This window comes from Alexandromys fortis, unplaced genomic scaffold, assembly GCF_014885135.2.
Source record: "Alexandromys fortis isolate MF-2015 unplaced genomic scaffold, M_Fortis_MF-2015_v1.1 scaffold_28, whole genome shotgun sequence".
Taxonomy (NCBI): Eukaryota; Metazoa; Chordata; class Mammalia; order Rodentia; family Cricetidae; genus Alexandromys; species Alexandromys fortis.
The window spans coordinates 8,637,484-8,657,754 of record NW_026067901.1 but is presented as its reverse complement, the minus strand read 5'-3'; the positions used below and the strand labels follow the sequence as shown (position 1 = coordinate 8,657,754).

Here is a 20,271-nt window from a genome sequence, read left to right as displayed (position 1 = left end):
AGGGCTCTGAGGGTCACTCTCGCCACAGGCTTTGGTCCAGCCAGTCTGTAAATGAGAACGACGGGCTTACCTTTGTGCCCACAGAAAAGTCTATGACTGGAGACTGGTTTTTGGAGCCCAGGAAATTGAATATGGAAGAAACAAGCCAGTGAAAGAGCCTCTGCAGGAGAGATATGTGCAGAAGATTATCATCCATGAAAAGTACAACGTCGTGACCGAGGGCAACGACATTGCTCTCTTGAAGATCACTCCTCCGGTTGTGTGTGGGAGTTTCATCGGGCCCGGCTGCCTGCCTCATTTTAAGGCTGGTCCTCCCAAAATTCCCCAGACCTGCTACGTGTCTGGGTGGGGATACATGGAAGAGAAGGGTGAGTATAGGTGGGGGCTCCTTGGTGGGCGCTGGTGCCCATGCTCTGTGCAGCCTTTTCGTGGCAGGGCTCATGTATTGACGTGTGGCTGAGCTGTTTGAGTTCTCCTCGTGGAAGCATGACTGGAGCCTACCATAGGCCCCTTTCATAACTGGAGAATTCAGCGTGAGAGAAGCTGAGTCCAGTGTCTAAGGTCATGGTGTCCCAATTGTCAGAGGGCATGACTGGCAATAGCCTACCTATGGGAAGGCTGGATGGCAGGTACAATTAGACCCTTGACATACTTTACAGTGTGGCAAAGCTGTGTGGCATATCAGCCAGAGGCCTACCCGCTAGACTCTGAGCATTGGAAGCTTAAACTGAAGCAATATTTGCAAAAGACCTCTGGAGATGGCTTTGTTGTTACGGTGAAGGGCTGGCCTCTGGAGCTGAGCATCTCCAGCTTCTGTGGTCTCAGATGCATCGGTTCATCACCATCCGCAAGTACCTAGGCATTTTTCCTTGGATGGTCATAGCACCCGACTCATCATTTCCTTCCAAGTTACTTGGTGCTCTCTATGTAGACTCGGAAGGATGTAGGTGCTGGGTATAATTTTCTTTGGGTTGTTAGTTCAAGGCCCTTGGCATTGTCCAGCAGATCACTTGCCATTCAAGATGAGCGTAGCTGCTTTTCTAGCCCTCTGTCCTTGTTCAAAGTGTTTGCCCTTTCCCTGGCTCAGACCTTTTCATGCACTAAGGTTACCTGGCCCACATGACACCAGGTGAGTAGAGGAATGTCTTCTGTAGTAGACCAGCTGACAGGGGTACAGGAAATGTTCTAGAGTCATTAATGACCCCAGAGTTATAGCCTGAGTCCCAGACAACCTCCCGCATCCTTAAAGTCTAGGGCCACTGTTGGTACCAGGAGTACAATGTCACACCCTAAAGTCACAACACAGGCAGCAGGGCATTGTCAATGGGACAAGACCAAATAGAATGTTTCTCTTGCTCACGGGCAGTGCTTTCAGCTTCTCATAAGTGGTTGTACAGATTTTTATTGTCACATTAAGGATGTGGAAATGTGACTGAAATTTGCTGAGCCATCATTTCTTCTTTGATTTTGGAAAACTTAGGTTTTCTAATCTGGGGCAGCTGAGTCATTTGGAATGTACAACTCAGCCCTTTTTAAAGTTTGGAATTCCTGCTCCCCTCACTTTTACTCTTTTCCTAAGGTGATCTCATTCTCTAGAGCAGTGGTTCTCAACCCGTGGGTCATGGCCCCTCTGACAAACCTCTGTCTCTGAGAATATTTACATTATGATTCACAACAGTAGCCAAATTACAATTATGAAGTAGCAATGACATAATTTTATGGTTGGGGGGGTCATCCCAAACATGGAGAGACTGTATTAAAGGGTTGCAGTGTTAGGATGGTTGAGAACCACTGTTTTAAAGGATTACTCCCAGTCCTGTTCTTCAGGGGAGGGGACCTTCACCCTAGCTACTTTAGTTCACCAGCCTTTGTTGGCACGTGACTGCAGCTCTCTGATCTGCTGGTGCCTGTGGCTCTGCCTAAGTCTGAGGACACGTGTTGCTCAGCCCCGTTGTAGCTGCCCTCTGGTCATAATGTGTGCATTGTGTTCTTGGGGTCCTTGAGTAGCTGGTCTCCGGTCCTAGAATCCTCTGAATCAGTGGGGGTGTCTCTCGTTTTTGTCTTCCAAACAAATATCTCCTATAAAGGCCTCAGTCTTTAAAAAATCCCCAGGCTTCAAACTCCCATGACCTGTGTGTGTATATGCTTGGCTCTGCCTCTGTTCTGGGGCTGGACGAGCTACTTTGGTATTGTTCTTTTCCCTGGGATTTTAAGTTCTTACAGGCCTCTTATGTATATTGTCTGGTACTGAGAACATTCTGTTTCAGAACACCTGGCTTTTCGCAGTGAGGTCCATGACTTTCAAGACTATGGCCTCAGCCACAGGTCTAAAAAGTTACCTTAATGGCTAGCAGGTTAGGGCTGTTGTTGTCTTACAGTCGTTCCCACCCCAGGAGCAGTGTGTTGTACAAACTTCTCACTGATGCTTGCATGTGAGGAAAGGTGGGAGTTTTATTGAAAACAGAAAGTGAAATACCCGCCCCCCCCAAATCCTTACATACCCAAAGCTCAGGAAACATGTATTGAGCAGATAGCTACTGCCTGCCTACTGAGTGTTTAGCCCTGCATATAAGGACTCCATGCATTTCCCGTCTCACCACCTGCACTCACGCTTCTTTCGTGCCTGTCTTGCGTCAGGGTGCTCCATGTCTGTGCTGCCCATGACATTCAGACCCACCCTGCCTTGGGAGGGTGCTCTCCGAGGTGCCGCTGCTAAGGACCCTGGCTGCTTGTGACGAAGAGACAGAGCTGTGCTGCTTCTGAGCATGTGTCTAAGTCAGATGCATGCTGGTTGCATGAGTTGAAGTGTAACTGTCTTTCCTAACCCCCCTGGTAGGGTCTGTGGTAGTGAATGAGGCCCTGACTCAGCTCTCCTCTTCCAAAAATCTCCTCAAAGCAGATCTGAGAGACATGGGAGGATCCCGTCTGAAGCTGGGTGGAGGAGCCCTAATGGAGGATAAAAAACTGGGAGGGTGACTTCTAGCCATACAGTGGAGGATGAAAGGTGTGTCTCAGGCATGGGTGTGGAGAGGGGCAACCCTGGCCAAACGCTGGACGTGTGTGGGTGGTGCTCTAGTCCCTCACCCAAAGTGGGAGTAATAGGACCATGGACAGTGCTTGGCATATACTAGCTGCGCCCGTTAGGGCTACAGCTGACTTCCACAGCCCCTCCTCCATCATGGATCTAGGCGTCATCGACCCTTCCTTTCTTCGTCCAGGTAGCCCCCACCTGCCCTTTCACTGTGCTTTTCCTCCCCTTGAGCACGCGAGGTGAGCCTGAGGGATCTTTGTTTAGCCACAGCATGACACAGGACAGGACGGATGGAAGTGCAGAGTGGGGGGAGGAGGCTGGGCTTTCTTCGACTCCTCCTTGAGCACTGACTGCTGTGTGGCCTGGCTGCAGCCCCCAGGCCATCGCCTGTCCTGATGGAGGCACGTGTGGATCTCATTGACCTCGACCTGTGTAACTCAACCCAGTGGTACAATGGGCGTGTCACATCAACTAATGTGTGTGCAGGGTATCCTGAAGGCAAGATTGACACCTGCCAGGTAACTTCCTTCTGGTGCCCAGACCCCCCCCCCCGGGTCCCTCTAAGGAGCTTAGTCTCCGAGAAAGCCTCATTTTAGGTCCCTGATCTCCAGCCTCTCCTCTCCTTACCCAAGAGCCCACTTTAGTGACATCCACCATCACAACTAGTATGGGGACGATATCTACCATCTGTCCCTGCTGAGAACCGATGATCACACTTTGAATCCCAACATTAGCACACAGAATACACTGCCCAAACTTAGTCCTGGAAGACAGTGTTTCCTCTTCCCCAGAGCACACAGTACCCAAAACCACGGTGTTCATGGATGCAGGCAAAGCCACATGCATGTACATGTGAGCTCGTCTTATTGCAGGGCATCTCAGGACCATCCCCCTGCCCTTCATATCCCAATGGATATCGGTAGCTCCGACTTTACCAACTGTATTGAAGGCAGCGGGAGATAATGTGGTTACAGACATTGTGCTCCCACAGCCCCATGACCCTTCTGGGAAGGGAGAGTGGCTCAGGCTGAAAGTGACCCCTCTGTCCTTCTGGACAGGGGGACAGTGGTGGGCCTCTCATGTGCAGAGACAACGTCGACAGCCCCTTTGTGGTCGTGGGGATCACAAGCTGGGGGGTAGGCTGTGCCCGTGCTAAGCGTCCTGGAGTCTACACAGCCACCTGGGACTACCTGGATTGGATTGCTTCCAAGATCGGCCCTAATGCCTTGCGCTTGATTCAGCCAGCCACCCCTCCCCCGCCGACTACTCGACCACCGGTGGTCTCTTACCACCCTACTCCTCCTCGCCCTCCTTGGTATTACCAAAACATCCCACCTCGACCACCTCGGCCACGACCACCTCGGCCTCTACCACACGGACCTTCTCCAGGCCAGCCCCAATCCCCATTCCCACCCCTACCGCCCCCAACCCCACTCCAACCTGTACCCTTTACTTTTGGTTCACAACGCACGAGACGCCGCACAACACTTTCTTTCGCCAAGCGTGTACAGAATCTCATAGAGGCCCTGAAGATGAGGACTTACTCTGTGCACGATTCCTCACAGTTCCATGGATCAATGAATGACGACCACCACCACGACGACGACGACTCCACATCTGAGCCTCTTTACAACAAATCATTGAGCCTCTCCTTCATTCCTGAGAAAAGAAAAACGAAATAAAGCATATATTTGTATTAAAAATATTTATATACATGAGGACATGCTTTCTGGACTTCTGCCTTCCCTAACTCCACCCAAATCCCCCTCCATCAAATTTATCCCCTCCCTCTCCCATCCTCCAATAAAATGGGATTGCTCACACATTCGTATCGGGTTTTTCAATGTTGAATTTTAACGCTTGGATAAGGCAATTTTGGGCCATAGGCCAAAGCATGGTCCTTATTCCATACTCATTGATGCTGGCGGGTATTATATGACTCTGTTTATGGAGCTGGGGGGGAGGGGGTGAAACAGTTCTACCAGAAAGGACAGGCTCCCACTAGGAGGCTATGCTCTTTTAATGCTACCAGGAGACTGGCCCACAGAGATGCCTCTGTGTGAAAGGCCAGGCTCCTCAGAGGCACAAGGGATAGCAAGGTTGCTTGGCAGCCCAAACCAGTGTCCACCACCAGTCTTCCTTGTGACTGTCCGGACATCACCTCTTCGGGGTTATTACCGGCCTGTAGCTAAAATCTATTAGTAGTTCCTGAATTCAGATACATAAGAACTTATCCACTAAAGCTCTCCGGGAATGACAGTGGGGGAAGGGGTATCTTTTTTTTTTTTTTTTTTTTCCCCGAGACAGGGTTTCTCTGTGGTTTTGGAGCTTGTCCTGGAACTAGCTCTTGTAGACCAGGCTGGTCTCGAACTCACAGAGATCCGCCTGCCTCTGCCTCCCGAGTGCTGGGATTAAAGGCGTGCACCACCACCACCCGGGAAGGGGTATCTTACGGATGCGCTGGAGTTTGCAATGTCTTTTTTACCATCATCTGATGCTTAAGAATATCCATGGTAAGGAACAGAAACCGGTTTGAATCTTTTTAGTGAAGCTATGCAGAACCAAAAGGAAAGGGCCAGAAGCCTGCTCAAGGATCAGAGAGCCCAGCGAGGCATGGACAAGGGCTGACGTTTCCTCAGAGTGACTATTGGATGCTCAGCCTAGGCGTCAGACTTGTCCCATGCAGCTTGAAATGGGGGTCGGCCTTCAGTCAGATTACATTTGTCTGCAAAGTCCTGGGAAGGAAGTCCTGGGGGGCTCTCTTCTGTGGTTCACTCTGGTCAAGAATCAAATCTGGTGTTTGGATTAACTGCTTGTGTTACTAAGGATGGCAGGGCAGAGAGAGGCAACACCTCTTGAAATCACAATGAGCTTAATGTTGTACTTTGCTTTTCAGCTGTGCCTTTTGGAATTAGTAGGAGCGTGAGGCCACACTCCGACCCCTTTGTGTTAGGAACAAGATCCCGGTAGGACTTCTGCTGGGTGTGCTTGCCCGCTTGATTTGACATGGCCACGTGCCTATGTGCAGAAGCGAAGCTTTTCGCCCCACTGACACACTTCGGGTTGTATGGTCACTTTCTTGGGACCCCCCCCCCCAGTCCTATTTCTAAAAGCCTGGCACCCAATGTGAGAGGCTCTTTTTCTGTGACCAAAGGTCCTGGGAACTGATTCCCATCCTGGGAGGTGCATCCTGTTGCCTTCTTGCAGTGGCCCTGGATATAGATACATTACCAAGCTCCTGAACTAATGGAAACCCAAATTGGAAAATAAATCGGCATTGTCGAGATAAGGGCCTCAAGCGAGTAAGATGACAACCAGGCAACTTTCCGCGCACAAACCAAGGTAAGAAAATTGGACTATAGAGCACTGTCGTGTGGTTGGGCGTTTCTTTTGGAGGATGAAAGTGGCTGAAATGTCAGTCACAGGCTCCCTCAAAGTGGAAAACAAAAGGCGCAGGGAACACAGTGCAGGGGTTTGAGGAACTCCAGAGAGGATTTGGGACCAGGGGAAATGAATATTGCTTGTCTGGTGTTCCCCATTTAGCCCATTAGGGTGAACTTTGAGCTTCTGAACCAAGAGAAGAAGAAAAACAACAAAACCTGGACATGTTAATACTGCTTTGGTGGGTGGACGCCTGGGGGTTGTCTGAGTGTGATGGAAATGTTCACTCCCGTGGGATGCAGCTCCAGCTTCCTGCGAGGGCAAAGCAATTTGCGTGGAGTTCAGGTGGTATGAGGGTATCCACACAAACTCCCATGTTTTTCAAGGGCCTTCACTACAGGAGAAGAGAGGCAGTTGAGCCTCTGATCAAGACATTACGGTACAAGAGAAGGATGGGAAACCTGGCTCCCTCTTTGGGTAAGCAGAAGGACAAAAGTTATGAGACCGATAAGAATCATATGTCTTCTAAAGCGCATGCTCCAGTGTCCGGGAGAACAAAAGGGGGACATAAACCACAGCTTAAGACTGGGTGTCTTAGGGTTTCCACTGCTGTGATAAAACACGACCAAAAGCAACCTGGGGAGGAAAGGGTTTATTTTAGCTTATAGGTGTCAGGTCTATACTTCATCATTGAGGGAAGTCAGAGCAGGAACTCAAGCAGGGCAGGAACCTGGAGGGAGAAGCTGAGGAAGAGGCCATGGAGGAGTGCTGCTTACTGGCTTGCTCCTCATGGCTTACTTGGCCTGCTTTCTTATACCACCCAGGACCACCAGTCCAGGAATGGCATCACTCACAGTGATCCACATCAATCATTAAGACATTGCCTGTAGGGCAATCTTATGAAGGCTTTTCCCTAAGATCCCCTCTTCTTGGTATACATAGCTTTGTGTCAAGTGGACAAAACCCAGCCAGGACACTAGGTAGGTGAGCTTACAGAATGTTAATGAAAGGCCAAGAGTGTGGAGGAGGTGATTATGCTCTTTGCTGGAGATAGGTGATGTAGGAGGGTCTTCTGTCTATGGGTTACTTTCATTGGTCAAATAAACTGCCTTGGCCTTTTGATAGGCCAGCCCTTAGGTGGGTGGAGTAGACAGAACAGAATTCTGGGAGGAAAAAGGCAGTGATGCAGATGCCATGAAGCTCTGGCCCGAGATGGATGTAGGTTAGAATCTTCCTGGTAAGCGACAACCCCGTGGTGATACACAGATTACTAGATATGGGTTAAAGCAAGATGTGAGAGTGAGCCAATGAGAGGCTAGAGCTAATGGGCCAGGCAGTGTTTAAATGAATACAGTTTCCATGTAGTCATTTTGGGTAAAGCTAGCCGGGCGGCGGGAAGTGGCCCGCAGCTCCTCATTACAACAGAAAAGGACCTGGGGTCCTCTTTTCTCTGAAGCAACAGCAATAAAGTAAACAAGAGAAGAGAGAGCCCACCTTCTAAGGGGTCCTCTTGATCACCTCTCTTTCCATCTGTGCTTGGAGCCCCAGTTCTGAACTGCCAGCTCTAGTACCAGGTTCTCTTTATTTCTCAATCTCTAGATTAAGAATGAATCTTGAGCAATGACACAAGGATACCCCAAATTTTCCCTTTTCAGCAAAGGAATCCCCTCCATTCATATTCTCATTCAGCAATATTCTGGGTGGGAAAAGGACAGTATTGTCAGCATCCCCCTTCCCAGTTCAGAGGCCTTAAATTCATAAAGGGAGCTAACGCCTTTGCTTGAACACCCATATATGATGTCTGGTCAATTGGACCAATACCGTGGGCCCCAACTTTATACCTCTCATACCATAGCTGATGCAAAAGCATGAGGATTTTTATTAATTCTGTTATGACAGGGTCCCTCAGCATTTGGGAAGCCGAGAGACTTCGAATAGCTGGTACATTCAAGCTATTCGAGAAGAGGAATAGCTTCTCCTCTTTTAAAGGAGAAGGCCACAGAAGCAAGGGGGGGGGGTTGTTCTTTGACTATTATGATTGGCTTATTCAAAAGGGCTATTACCAACAATTGGCTGGAGAGCTGTTGCCAGATCAGATGAGGTAAGAGGTCATTTTGACCTCTTTTCCCAGGGGACTGAATCAAAACATACGTGTATGGGTAATTGTTCAGAAACTGAGTCAACATCTTAAAGGTTATCTTGCCCCAATTTCTGGAGAACACACATGCATGTGTAGCTGTTAGGTACTTGGTTCCCAGGCACGGAGGCTGAGAGGGTTCAGAATTGTCAGAAATGACTTCAGAATTGTCTTAAAGTTTTATACTTCAAGGAAACCTCATACAAGACAGCTATGTGGAACAAATACTGGTACATTTTTTAGTACATAAAGTATATCTCAATAAAGCTATTTACATAAAAGAAATACTGGGATAGAATGTACTCTGTGGCAGAGCACTTTTATAATGTCCTGGGTTCAATGTCCAAAACTGGAACACACGTGTGTGCAACACACACACACACACCCTATTAACCATTTACAATAACTATTTTTTTTTCCTTTTTAGGTAGAGTTTCACTCTATAGCTCTGGATAGACTGGCATTCACTATGTACCAGGCTGGACTTGAACTCAGAGATCTGCCTGTTTCTGCTTCCTGAGTGCTGGGATTAGTTCCACCAGGCCCAGCCTAGCAACAAGCTTTTATTTTTGTTCTAGAAATCTTACCTCGTCTGAGTCATGCATTCCTGAAAATTCCTGATCAGAAGTCCAAGTTGAACATGCGACTATGGCTTTAAGGGGAAAACACACTTGTTGCTGAGCTCTCAAATCAATGTTTAGTTAAAACCCTCCCAAACAATAAATTTCACTGAAATGGTCTCCTGTAGTCAATTAAGAGTTAATATGGAGCGAGGTGGTGGTGGTGCACATCTGTAATCCTAGCATTCGGGATCTCTGTGAGTTTGAGGCCAGTCTGTTCTACAAGAGCTAGTTCCAGGACAGGCACCAAAGCTGCAGAGAAACGCTGTCTCGAAAAACAAACAAACAAACAAAAAAAGAAGAAAAAAAACCCTAAGAGTTAATTTGGACTCCAGCATGGTAGCAGATCAAGGCAGTCTTCCTCCACCAGTGTGGTTGATGATGTTTTCTTTGTATATTTCAGGTCCTAAAGAACAGATACTTAGTGTGGTGGTCTGAATGAGAATGGCTCCCATTAGTCCATCTTTGAATGTTTGGTTCCCAGTTGGTAGAACTGCTAGGAGGGATTAGAGTGGCCTTGTTGGAGGTGTCTCACTGGGGATGGGCTGCAACCGACCACGCCATTCACCATTCCCACTGGTTCTCTCTGCCCTGTGCTTGTGGATCAAATGCAAACTTCAGCTACTGCTCCAGCTCCATGCCTTCCTGCCTGCAGCCATGCTCCCCAGCACAATGGGCCTGGGCTCGCCTTCTGGAACTGTGGGAGCCCCTTAAATGCTTTCTTCTGTAAGTCATGGTCATAGTGTTGTGTCACGGCAACAGAAAGAAACTAATACACTTAATGTTTATGAAATTTAATCTTTATTGTAAAAAAGGAAACAATACAAACAAAATAATAAAGACAATGCAAACGATGCTCAAGACAGTCATAAGAGCAAACTAACAAGCTGTGGACTTAGGGCAGCTCTTCCTCTGCCATTTCCTGCCATCCACAGAAGATGAGTGTTTAACCTGCTCTAGACAAGTGGAGTGCTCTCTGCCCTGAGATGGAGGCTTTAAAAGCTGTTGTTCATGTGGTGGGGAACAGTAATGTGTGTGTATGACTAGATATGGCTAGACTGCATATCACGTGACTGCAACAGCCTGCTCCTGTGCTCCCAACCCGACCAAGAAGAGCTCCTGAAACAGCACTAAAAAAATCTGGAATTAACAGTTGTCTGTCCAAAATAATGTTGAAAAAGTTGGTTGGGAAACTCAGAGGGAAAACGGACAGAAGTGTCACAAATTCTGCAGGACACATTCTGTCCGCAAGAGTGCAAGGAGAGTCCCTGAGGTCAGTTTGGGATGAAGGACGACAATCTTAAGTGTCTAGTAAGAAGACATGAGTGTGTTCACTGACTACACTGCCAGGCTGCTGGTGTGTTGGAGAGATGTCAAAGACACGGTTCTCTCACCCTGCTGCAGGAAGCTGGTGGGATATCATGTCAGTCTAGTGTGTTTTTGTTGACCTCATCACGGACCACAGAACAGTGGGTTTGCAGGAAGCTGAGCAGGGGTAGTCTGGAGAGGTTCTCCAGAGATATTGGATATTCCAAATGGCTTCCAGTACCCCAGCTCAGCCATGTGTGGGTGTCCTCTTGATTAAGGAGATGGGCTCTTGATCACGTCACTCTGCTCTCTGTCTGGTGCATCCTCCTCTTTCTGTTCCAGCTTAAAGTTCTGTGAACAAGGTCATAGATGATGCCCGTCCCCGCATTTGTCCAATTGTGGTTCTAAGGCACGTAGGGGTGGCAAAGCAGGCAAAACCCCGTATGTTGGGTTATATCGCTGAAGAAATCATCTACTTTTTCTATCATACCAGAAACTGGGCCAGACTTACCTCAAGCTCCTGTAAAACCTCATCCATGAAGTCCTGGGAACTTTCCTTGTAAGCCACAGCTAATCGAATTGCATCATTGAAGAGCTGAAGGTGAGGCAGAAACGGCAGAAGTACAGCAGTGGGCAGGATCCTGGGCCCTACCTTTATAATCCGCAGTCTCCCCCTCCACTGGCCCTTCTCATCACCCTGATCCCACAGCCAGTGGACTTTGTCTCACCAAAAGTGGTCCTCCCAGCCTCGTTCCTCTCTGCTGCACCCCGCCACTCACTGTCCTGGTTTTCCCCTTTTCCCTTCCCTCCTCCTTGGAACTCCAGGGCTCACAAGCCGCTTCAGCAGACTGCCTCTGGTTTGCCATTACCTTCACAACATTGGTTCCATCAGCAGCAGAGACAAAGTACAGGGGCAAGGAGAACTTCTTGGCAAAACTGAAGTTCTTTTGAGTCATCTGTATGTCTGCTGCAGAGAGAAGAGCATTGGCCTGTCTACCCAGGGAAAGGGACGAGTTTGGAGGGAGGGTCAGTGGAGGCTCTGTGCTAGGAAGTAGGGAAGGGACAATCAGGGACTGCTCTCAAAATAGTTAACTGGATCTGTGTCTTGGGAGGGCAGGTTTTGCTGCTGGTATCCCCATGGGGAAGGGAATATCTTGGGAAGGAAAAATGACTGACAGCTACCCATTCTTTGAAAGTAGGAAATGTGTGGTGCTGGGTCCCCAGGAATTACTGTCACCCAGGTGCAGGGGTGGCCCCACCATCAATTTTATTGGCCACCAGGATGCATGGGATCTCCGGCCTGAACTCCCGAAGTTCTGCATACCAGGTACCCAGGTTCTTATAAGTGATTTTCCTCTGGACATCAAATACCTACAGAGGGTAGAAGACAGTTTAGATGTGTTAAAGTACTTTATCAGTTTCAGACAGCACACACCCAAATAGGTATATATAAAAGACCAGCTCCAGAAGAGGACCACAGAGTAACCAATGGGCATGTACTATAGGTGAAGTTGGTCCCAGACAGAAAGACTGAAACTAAAATGGTTTCTCTCTCTCTCTCTCTCTCTCTCTCCTCTCTCTCTCTCTCTCTCTCTCTCTCTCTCTCTCTCTCTCTCTCTCTCTCTCTCTCTCTCTCTCTCTCTCTCTGACTTCTGGGGTTACACTGCTCCATTTGCCTTATTTCACACTTTTATTTAGTACCCTTGGTTATCAGAATTAAGAATTTTTAAGTTTTCAAGCAAGGGCTTTGTGCTCAAGGAACTATGGAGGAACAGGTGATGAGTTCCTTTTGTGACCCCCTCTCACTGTCCTTACCTACCAGCTGGCAAGCCCTGTCATGTGGCCTTTCTGTGCACACCACTATCAATCTATATGCCACAAGGAGTCAAGAGCCCTGTGCATGCACACAGGGAAGAGCAGAGAAGGCTGGTGGGAGATGGTGGCATTTAAGCAGAGACTGAACCATGAGCAGCATTTTCACTGCATGGGTATAAACTGCAGAAGGTTAAGAGAAGAGCAGATGGGGGATGCTGAGAACGGACCAGACCTTTCTGTATCCCCTTTGTGCTACTCCTCATGGATGAGATGGTACCTACTCAAATGAGAGCAGTGGTAGGCATATTGTAGGAGGTAGGGCTAGACAGGTTAGGTGGTGTCAAATGCTATAAAATGCCAGGGCAAACAACATTTTGTAGGTAGACTTACACCAGTGGTGTTAACTTATCCACCCCGTGGGTTCTTATCAGAGATGTGGCACCTTGTTTCCTTCCTTTGTGATAGAGCCAGAGTGACTTTCAGAGCTGTCACCTAACAATATGGTTCCTATCTGGTTCTCTTTGGGCACTCAGCCATGAGGTGTAGCTGCCATTCTGTGAGCAAGTCCACACCAGCTTTTACTGACAAAGTGTTCTCACTTGGTGACAATACCTAGGGTTCACAATTCAGAGAACTGGACTATGGGGCTGGGGTTCAGCTCAGTGGAAGAACACATACTAAATATGCACAGTCTTGGGTTTATTCCCTAGTATTACACCCAATCCGAACCAAACTGACTCATGCCACAGATGCTTGGTATGGTATTCATGAGAATCTTTTATCCTTGGCTTAAAATAAAAACATATTCCTTCAAAGCATGTAAGAGTGGTGGCCTAGAAAATGAATGAGCAGCCTGGGAGCTGCGGGGCAGGAGCGCCCAGGAGACAGATTTTCAACCTCACTTGAGCCTTGTGCACACTGACTTTTGGGTACTTTTGTGCCATCTGGGGGACTCATGGTAACTATCCTAGGTAGCACAGTGAGAGCTTTGGAGGGAGGTGAGGGCTGACCCGAGAGGGAAAGGTCTCAGAGGCAGTGGTGATAGTGGGGGTTCTCTTCAAGTTTCACTGTGGGTGTGCTCCATCAGTAGCCAGCTATGGCCTTGTCTCAGCCATGTTTTCCTCGGACACTACAATGGTTACAGGAGCCCAACTTCTTTGTATTTTCTTTTCTTTCTTTTTTTTTTAAATCTGCCCCCATCTTAGGATAGCTCCTCTGTCTTTTTTTTTTTTTTTTTTTTTTTTTTTTTTTTTTTTTTTTTAGCAGCTCTAGGGTGAAGCGTTTGAGTGGTCTTGAACCCTCTCCTACACATCTATATCTGGTAGTGGGGCCATGGCTCCTTACCCCTGGGCCAGAATTGCCTAGTGCCATTTTTTACCACGCAGTTGGTTTCATACCATGATGCAGGCGTGAGCCTTGTGGTAGTAGGAGGCATGCATGCTCTGGAACCGCTCCTGGCCTGCTGTGTCCCAGAAGTCTGCAACATGAACACAACTCTGTCTGCCCAACGGGGTTGGGGGGTTGGAGGGCAGAGACCCCCCACATGCCCCAGGCATTTCCATGCAGGTCTCTATGCAGAAACATGCATGCATTGGGAGAGGTGTGTGTGCACTGGTGGTGTAGGAAGACATGGAACCAGAAGGAGGACAGTGCAGACAGCAGCCCCAGAAGGGAAAAAGGAGGTACTCTTTGTCCCCACACTGAAGACACGGGGCCCTTCAAAACTGAAATTCCCAGACGGTGGACATTCAGGGGTGGCCTAGTGACCCCACAGGAAGGTCATGTTCTACATTTGAGAAGTAGTCAGGCCACAGTTGTATTTCTGTTTTTCTTTTTCTCTCTTTCTTGAAACAGGGTTTCTCTGTAGCTTTGGAGCCTGTCCTGGCACTCACTCTGTAGACCAGGCTGGCCTGGAACTCACAGAGATCCACCTGCCTCTGCCTCCTGAGTGCTGGGATTAAAGGCGTGTTCCACCACCACCCAGCAACACAGATGTATTTCTTGGTACTGGCTGAACGCTAATCCCTGTCAAAGGCCTCTGTGCTCCTCTTCCCTCTTCCAATGTCTGCTTTTCTAAATCCCGACTTCCACACTGATCCTGGCCTGGGTGTTACGAGACTGTATGTGCTGTGTGCCTCTCTCCGACTTCCCATTCTTCTTCTTCTTTTACTCTCCCGTGAGCCTCTTTCCTACCACCCCATCCCCTGCTCAGCGTGGCCTGGGGCCCATGCTGCTCACCCACAAGGATGGTCTTGCCGTCTACTGTGGCCGTGTGCTTATACAGGGTCAGAGCATATGTGGACAGTTGTTGTGGCTGACTGGATGCAGGTTAAGGAGCAAAGGTGAATACAAAGAGCTAAGGAAATGGGGAAGGGGGACATTTGTGTGATAGAATTGGCCCTCTTCTTACTTAGCTTTTCTTAATTTTTTGAGACAGGTCTCACTCGGTAGCTCTGGCTGACCTGAAACTCACTATGTAGACCAGGCTGGCCTCAAACTCATAGAGATCTTCCTGCCTGTCTGTCTCCCAAGTGCTGGAATTAAAGGCCTGGGCCACCATGCCTGGTCCTTTTTTTTATTGAGATAGTTTTTCCAATGTAGCTCAGGGTGGTCTCAAATTTGTGGCTATCCTTCTGACTTTGTTCTCCCTAAAAAGAAGCTAGATTTCAAGTTGAATGAACTCTACAGACAGACAGGCCCAACTTTAGTGGCACAAGGTTAAGAAAGGGCCTGGGCACCTTAGTGTGAGGTAACACGGAGCAGGGTTTTGTAGAAAAGCTGTCTTAAATGGTAACACAATGCAAGAAAATGTAACTGTGGACACTTGGAGTCTTTTGTGGACAGAGTTCTTATAGGCTAGAGCATCATGACTGCCCCACAGTAAACACCAAAGGCCAGGCAGCTGACAAAGTATCTACAGATAGAAGTTCACTTGTGTGTAAAACACTAACAAAATACCTGAAAAACAGCATCGTTTGAAGTGGAAATATGCTGGACAGTTTACTGAGCAAAGATGAAGCAATTAGGTGGGGTTTGGTACAGATTGAGAGATATCAGCCTTTGGGGGCTAAGGCCAGGGGAGAGAGTCACAGGTCTTGCACTATTGCATGCAACCCTCAGGGGTCCACTTGGGGAACTTTAAGAAGCTCTCAGTTATGGCTCCTTACTCCAAATCTGTACAATGCAACAGTTCACAGTATGAAGGAAAAGCCGACACCCCACATTTTATAAAGCTTATTCCTATCAAAGACATTTTAGGCTCTGAGGAAAGGGGTGAGATGATTTACCCAAGGTCAGAACTAAGGAGGAGGCAAGACTGGCATCCAGGCATTTGATACAGACTAAGTGCTGTCTGCTACTCTTCCTGTCTTCCTGGCAGAAACCCCACTATACGTTAGCTCTAGACCCAACAGCCTGGATTCTAGAATGCAGTCTGGGTCAGCCAGTGAGGAGCTGGTGTGCAGGAAAACCATTGATCTTTCCTGGGCTGCGGGTAAAAAGGAGTGGACTGGAGGTTAAGATGCACGAGTGGGAAAAGCCACAGGGACAAAGGACAGTTCAAGTCTTTAAGGATACAATCCATCCATGAGAAACCTCTCCATGAGTCTGTAAGGGAAATGTGTGAGGTCACAGGTCACGCAGCATCTCTAACTTCTTGTCCCTACTTTATCACCCCTGGGCTGACAACCTGGAAGCCACGGGGGGCTTCTTATCTCTTGTGAATTTTCAGTCAGTTTCTAGTCAGCCTGCACCGTGGGAATCACCATTACCAAGGCCAAACGGCCAACCCACTGGTGCCACTCTCTGGGTCAATCTGCATGGGGCTCTCTGACCCCTTATTTTCCTCTCACATACTGCTACACACAGAATTACCCATCTATGCAGGGGAAACTGAGGCCAAGAAGACTATTCTTCAATCGGTAGTCATTTTCTCAAGACTCTGCTGTTCCTTAAGGCTTTGCTTAGATGTCACCTGAGCAGGAAGGTGACTGTAGGAGGTAAGACGTTCCACCTGGTTTGAACTCTTTCGTTTCTCCCTGACCTGCACAGAACCCCAACAGAAACACTTGTTGATTTACCTTAATGCCTCTATCAATCAGAACAGAGGATGTGGCACAGCAGTTTGGGAAGCTATAGTCTACGGGTATCTCCCAATGTCCAGGCAGTGCACTGGTGCCCAGTCAGCATCTGAACACATAGATGTGAACACAGCTAACAAGCTTAGTTTGGTATATGTCTTGGAGTCACAGGATAGCCTTGAAAACTTTTCTTGGTGTTATAACTACTGGTTCCCAATCAGACCATACAGTAAATCTAAAGAAAGAACAAAACAACAAACCTCCCATCTCCTAGAAAGATATTAAAATCATATGTATGTGTATATATATACATATAATTTACATAACAGTCATATAAGTTTTAAATAAAAACAGATTTTAACGCTCCTATGATTATTAAATTTCAAATGTCAACATGATGCAGTCTAGAATCACCTGGTGGGGGGGTCTTGGGGCCTTGAAATACTGAAAACTGGCAGAGAATTCTTGAGTCACATGAAATGAAAACAAGGTTTTCTCACCCACCAACCTTCTTCTAGACACAGATTCTACCATGGTCTCTCTCTCTGCTTGAGGTCTCAAAGGGGCTGGTCTTTAAAATGTCCTAAAGGTCAGAACTGTGTTAGTCTTTCGATGTTCTGTTAACAACTTAGATTTTTTTTTTTTTTTAAAAACTACATTAAGTTAGGCTAATGCTGACTTAGGAGGCCCCCTTGGGCTTCTCTCTAGCCCAAATTTCCCTAAAGGTCCATCAGTTGCCAAGTCAACAACTGGTCTTTTCTTGTCTGCCACTTTGGTTTTCTGTGTCAGTTCTAAATTCAAGTGTGGACGAAGGACTGCTATTTACTGGGTAAGCTTCCAAATCCTTACCTTAATTGTAAGGGACATTGTTGAGGTGAAGACAATTGTAAAATACGACATCATAACTTTAACATAAGGTAGAGAAACAAATGTGAATTCATGAAGCTGGCCTAAAACCAGCAAGGCCTCTAGGGACTCCTCATAGCTATCTGGGTCTGAAGTAGAATGTGAGGTGATCTGGGATCTGGCGGGGTGGAAGACTAAACCAGACATTTACGTAGGAACAACTCTATCCTCATTCTTTGACAGTAGAAATGGGCATGCACCCTGGCTACCTCACCCTGGATGGGTGAGAGGTAGGATGCTGGTGGAGATAGGCCAAAAAAGGACCGCAGAGCCTTTCTTCAGCTCTCCAGGTGGAGAGTTCTATCCCTGCTCAGACAGGCGCTGAAGGCAGAAGAATAATCCCGTCTTTAACACCATCACAGTCAACATCATTGCTATCTGTGCTTTCCTACTCAGGGAGTCCCTCCCAGAAAGCATCTTTACTGCCTCTATTCTACCCATCACATTCTTCTCTCCATCCCTGTCCCACCCTAGCCGTCCCTCAACCCTCACACACGTAGTGACACCCCACTTGCGACCTCCTTACTCTGTACTATTCCAGTGATTCCCAGGGTGACCCACTCTACAGCTCTGTCAAGACTCAGAAGGTTCCCCGATTTCTGTCCCTTTGGCTCTCTCCCATTTCCTCATAAATACGGTTATAGACATGAGCCTGTTGTTCACATACACACACATTTGGGCTCCAGTCAAGCCTCCCCCTCTTCAGCTAATAGAAACCACACTCTTCTTCATTTCTGGAGGACTTTTCTAATCAAGCCATTCTGGGATTGTTTCTTCTTCCCTAATCTCCCAACATACTTGGACTTGCCCACCGCACTGTCCCCCAGGCAGATGATCTTCACGTTGTCATGGGCATCGTATTTCTCTTGGTCCAGCTCACAATGTTTGGCTCTGTCCCCTGCCATTAGCTCTTGGCTGTAGACAAGACCCAGCCTTGGAGTCTTATCACTGTCTGGAAAAGTCAGTGAGAAGCCACTGTTAGAGATGAGAGCTCCCTTCAGTTAAATCCACTTTCTTCTTTTTCCTGAAGAGCTGACAGAGGGCCCAAGGACACACACACATCCTGACAACTTGGCCATCATCTACTGAGCCTTAGGGCTGCAGCTCTGCCTCTGGATTCTTCTGTCACTTCCTGTTGCAGATGTGCTCGGGCCACACCTCTCCTCCTACCTTCCAGACTAGATTTACAAGTTCAACATACAAGTGTCCTTACTTGTAAAACACAAAGCAACAAGCAACAACAACAGATAGTGCTTAAGTCACACAGTAAAAACGAGGGGACACTAACCATACAATCTGTGATGCCTGACCCATATTCTTGGCCTACCTTCCTGTTCCACCTTGTTGCCATCAGCAGCTGCCTCACACCCCCTTCACCTTGGTATTCCTCACAACTTTCTTTTGCAGGTGCTATTTTTGACCTCCAGTACAGTGGTTCTCAACCTTCCTATTGCTGTGACCCTTTAATATCCCCTCATGTTATGGCGACCCCAACCATAAAATTATTTCATTGCTACTTCATAACTGTAATTTTGCTACTGTTACGAATCATAATGCAAATACCTGTGTTTTCCGATATTCTTAAGGGACCCCTGTGAAAAGGTCGTCCGACCTTCCAAAGGGTCGTGACCCACAGGTTGAGAAATGCTGCTCTCATAGTGTCTAACGCTTTCTAAATGTAGGTGATACAAACCATACCTACATCAAGGTTTTGTCTTTCACGGCCTGAACTCAAATATTCAGCTGCTCATTAGATTTGTAACTAGGACACTAGGGCATATAGGAACGCTACCCTAAACATAAACATAAACTTTAGCTCTGTGCAAACTCATATTCCTATTTCCATAAGTACAAGACATCGGTGTCAGTCAGTGTCAACACCGGTGTGTCGCAGCGTCTCTAGCCTGGTCCACTCGCTTCATACCCGAACAAAACTGCTAGGGATGCCCAAGCCAGCTTCTAACTGGGCGCACAGCAATTACACTCCAGAGCAGCAGCAGTTCGCACGCACTAATCATTAACTCGAGCAGACATTGAAGCAGGCTCAGTTGGCTGCAGTGAGGGACATGACACCAGTCTGGAATACAAATCAGCAACAGGGTCCCGCGTTTGCACGACTGTATTTCGGCACGGCCCCGGCCCACGCAGGAACTCAGGCTCCAGCAGTGACTAAAGGAGAGCACAGCGGGGACTCTGCCCCTTCAACCTCCATCCTGCAGAGGGAGTGATCCGTTCGAAAGCCAACCCCCCAGTCTATCGATTCGCGAAGGAACCCCTCAGTGACTGCCATTGTCTTCACAGTCTAGGGGGGTAAAACTCTTTCGTGTGACAAACGTTTTTAGGCGTCCCACCAGGCCTAACCGCCATCTCTCGTAAAGGACTCGCGAACCGCGGTCGGGCCTCCGCCCGGTCCCCGCCTTCCCTACTCCCCACCTCTCAGGCGGGTTGTCCAGGCACTTTGTCCTCGCCTCGGCCTCGATGCGCTCGCTCACCACAGGCCCTGGGCCACCAAGGCTTACCCGCTAACAGGAGACCGCACTCCGGGTAGCGGCTCGGCCGCGTCTCCGCCGCTGCTACGCGACCGCACCAGGACCCCGAGCTGGGCTGTCCGGCAATGGCCCGAAGGACCCTATCGGGGCGCGGGCTGGCTAGCGCAGTGCCTGGCTGCCTGGCGCCCTCCTGGATGGCACGTCTGTGGCATTGACCAGGAGCTCGGCAGAGTGGCTGCACTCGGCTACTGGCTAGGGGTGGGAGTGGGAACCGCAAGTTGGAGAGGCAGCTGAGCAGCCGCAGGTTGCTGCAGGTTGTGGTACCTTGATAGGAGAAATCTAAGCAAGTTTCTCGACTTTCTCAATCTGTGGGCCATCACTGTATTCTGTTTATGCGGTCGGATGAATGTGTGGGTGGTGGGACACATTTGGTAAGTGTATAAAATCTCTGCGATTGAATGAAAAAAAAAAAAAAGAGAACTAAAAAGGAAGGACATGACTGCTC

The 20,271-nt window shown here is 48.2% G+C and overlaps 2 protein-coding genes across 9 annotated transcripts in view; one reads left to right on the top strand and one right to left on the bottom strand.

Annotated features, from left to right (window-relative positions):
- Positions 1-4,807, top strand: part of Shank3 (SH3 and multiple ankyrin repeat domains 3) — a 72,857-nt gene extending 68,050 nt beyond the window's left edge. Inside the window, exons 3-5 of one of the 3 annotated variants that reach the window (XM_050128611.1) lie at positions 85-368; positions 3,404-3,549; positions 4,090-4,807. In XM_050128611.1, coding sequence (XP_049984568.1) covers positions 85-368; positions 3,404-3,549; positions 4,090-4,713 — 1,054 coding nt within the window. In that variant the 3' untranslated portion in view covers positions 4,714-4,807. The remainder of the gene's footprint in view (positions 1-84; positions 369-3,403; positions 3,550-4,089) is intronic. The other 2 variants (XM_050128577.1, XM_050128620.1) reach the window with 2 other exon arrangements.
- Positions 4,808-9,951: 5,144 nt separating this feature from the next.
- On the bottom strand, positions 9,952-19,921 carry Rabl2b (RAB, member of RAS oncogene family like 2B). 6 transcript variants are annotated; one of them, XM_050129658.1, is made up of 9 exons: positions 19,797-19,921; positions 18,076-18,229; positions 15,869-15,898; positions 14,531-14,610; positions 13,690-13,769; positions 11,737-11,848; positions 11,347-11,444; positions 10,989-11,072; positions 9,952-10,828 (listed from the first exon to the last, which is right to left on the bottom strand). In XM_050129658.1, exons 2-9 carry the CDS (start codon positions 18,180-18,182, stop codon positions 10,751-10,753), a joined length of 669 nt encoding a protein of 222 aa, XP_049985615.1. In that variant the 5' UTR covers positions 18,183-18,229; positions 19,797-19,921; the 3' UTR covers positions 9,952-10,750. The 6 variants fall into 6 exon arrangements, with proteins under 6 accessions (XP_049985615.1, XP_049985624.1, XP_049985621.1 ...); XM_050129667.1 differs by having other exon boundaries at positions 11,347-11,441; XM_050129664.1 differs by having other exon boundaries at positions 19,711-19,840.
- Positions 19,922-20,271: the final 350 nt, after the last annotated feature.

Coding starts and splice junctions, on each gene's coding strand:
- Rabl2b (XM_050129658.1), bottom strand. CDS start 18,182: ATGGCAGGGGACAGAGCCAAACATTGTGAGCTGGACCAAGAGAAATAC. Junction 11,849..13,689: donor AGGCTCACGCCTGCATCATG/GTATGAAACCAA, acceptor TACCCTCTGTAG/GTATTTGATGTCCAGAGGAA. Junction 11,445..11,736: donor GGTGGCCAATAAAATTGATG/GTGGGGCCACCC, acceptor TTCTCTCTGCAG/CAGACATACAGATGACTCAA.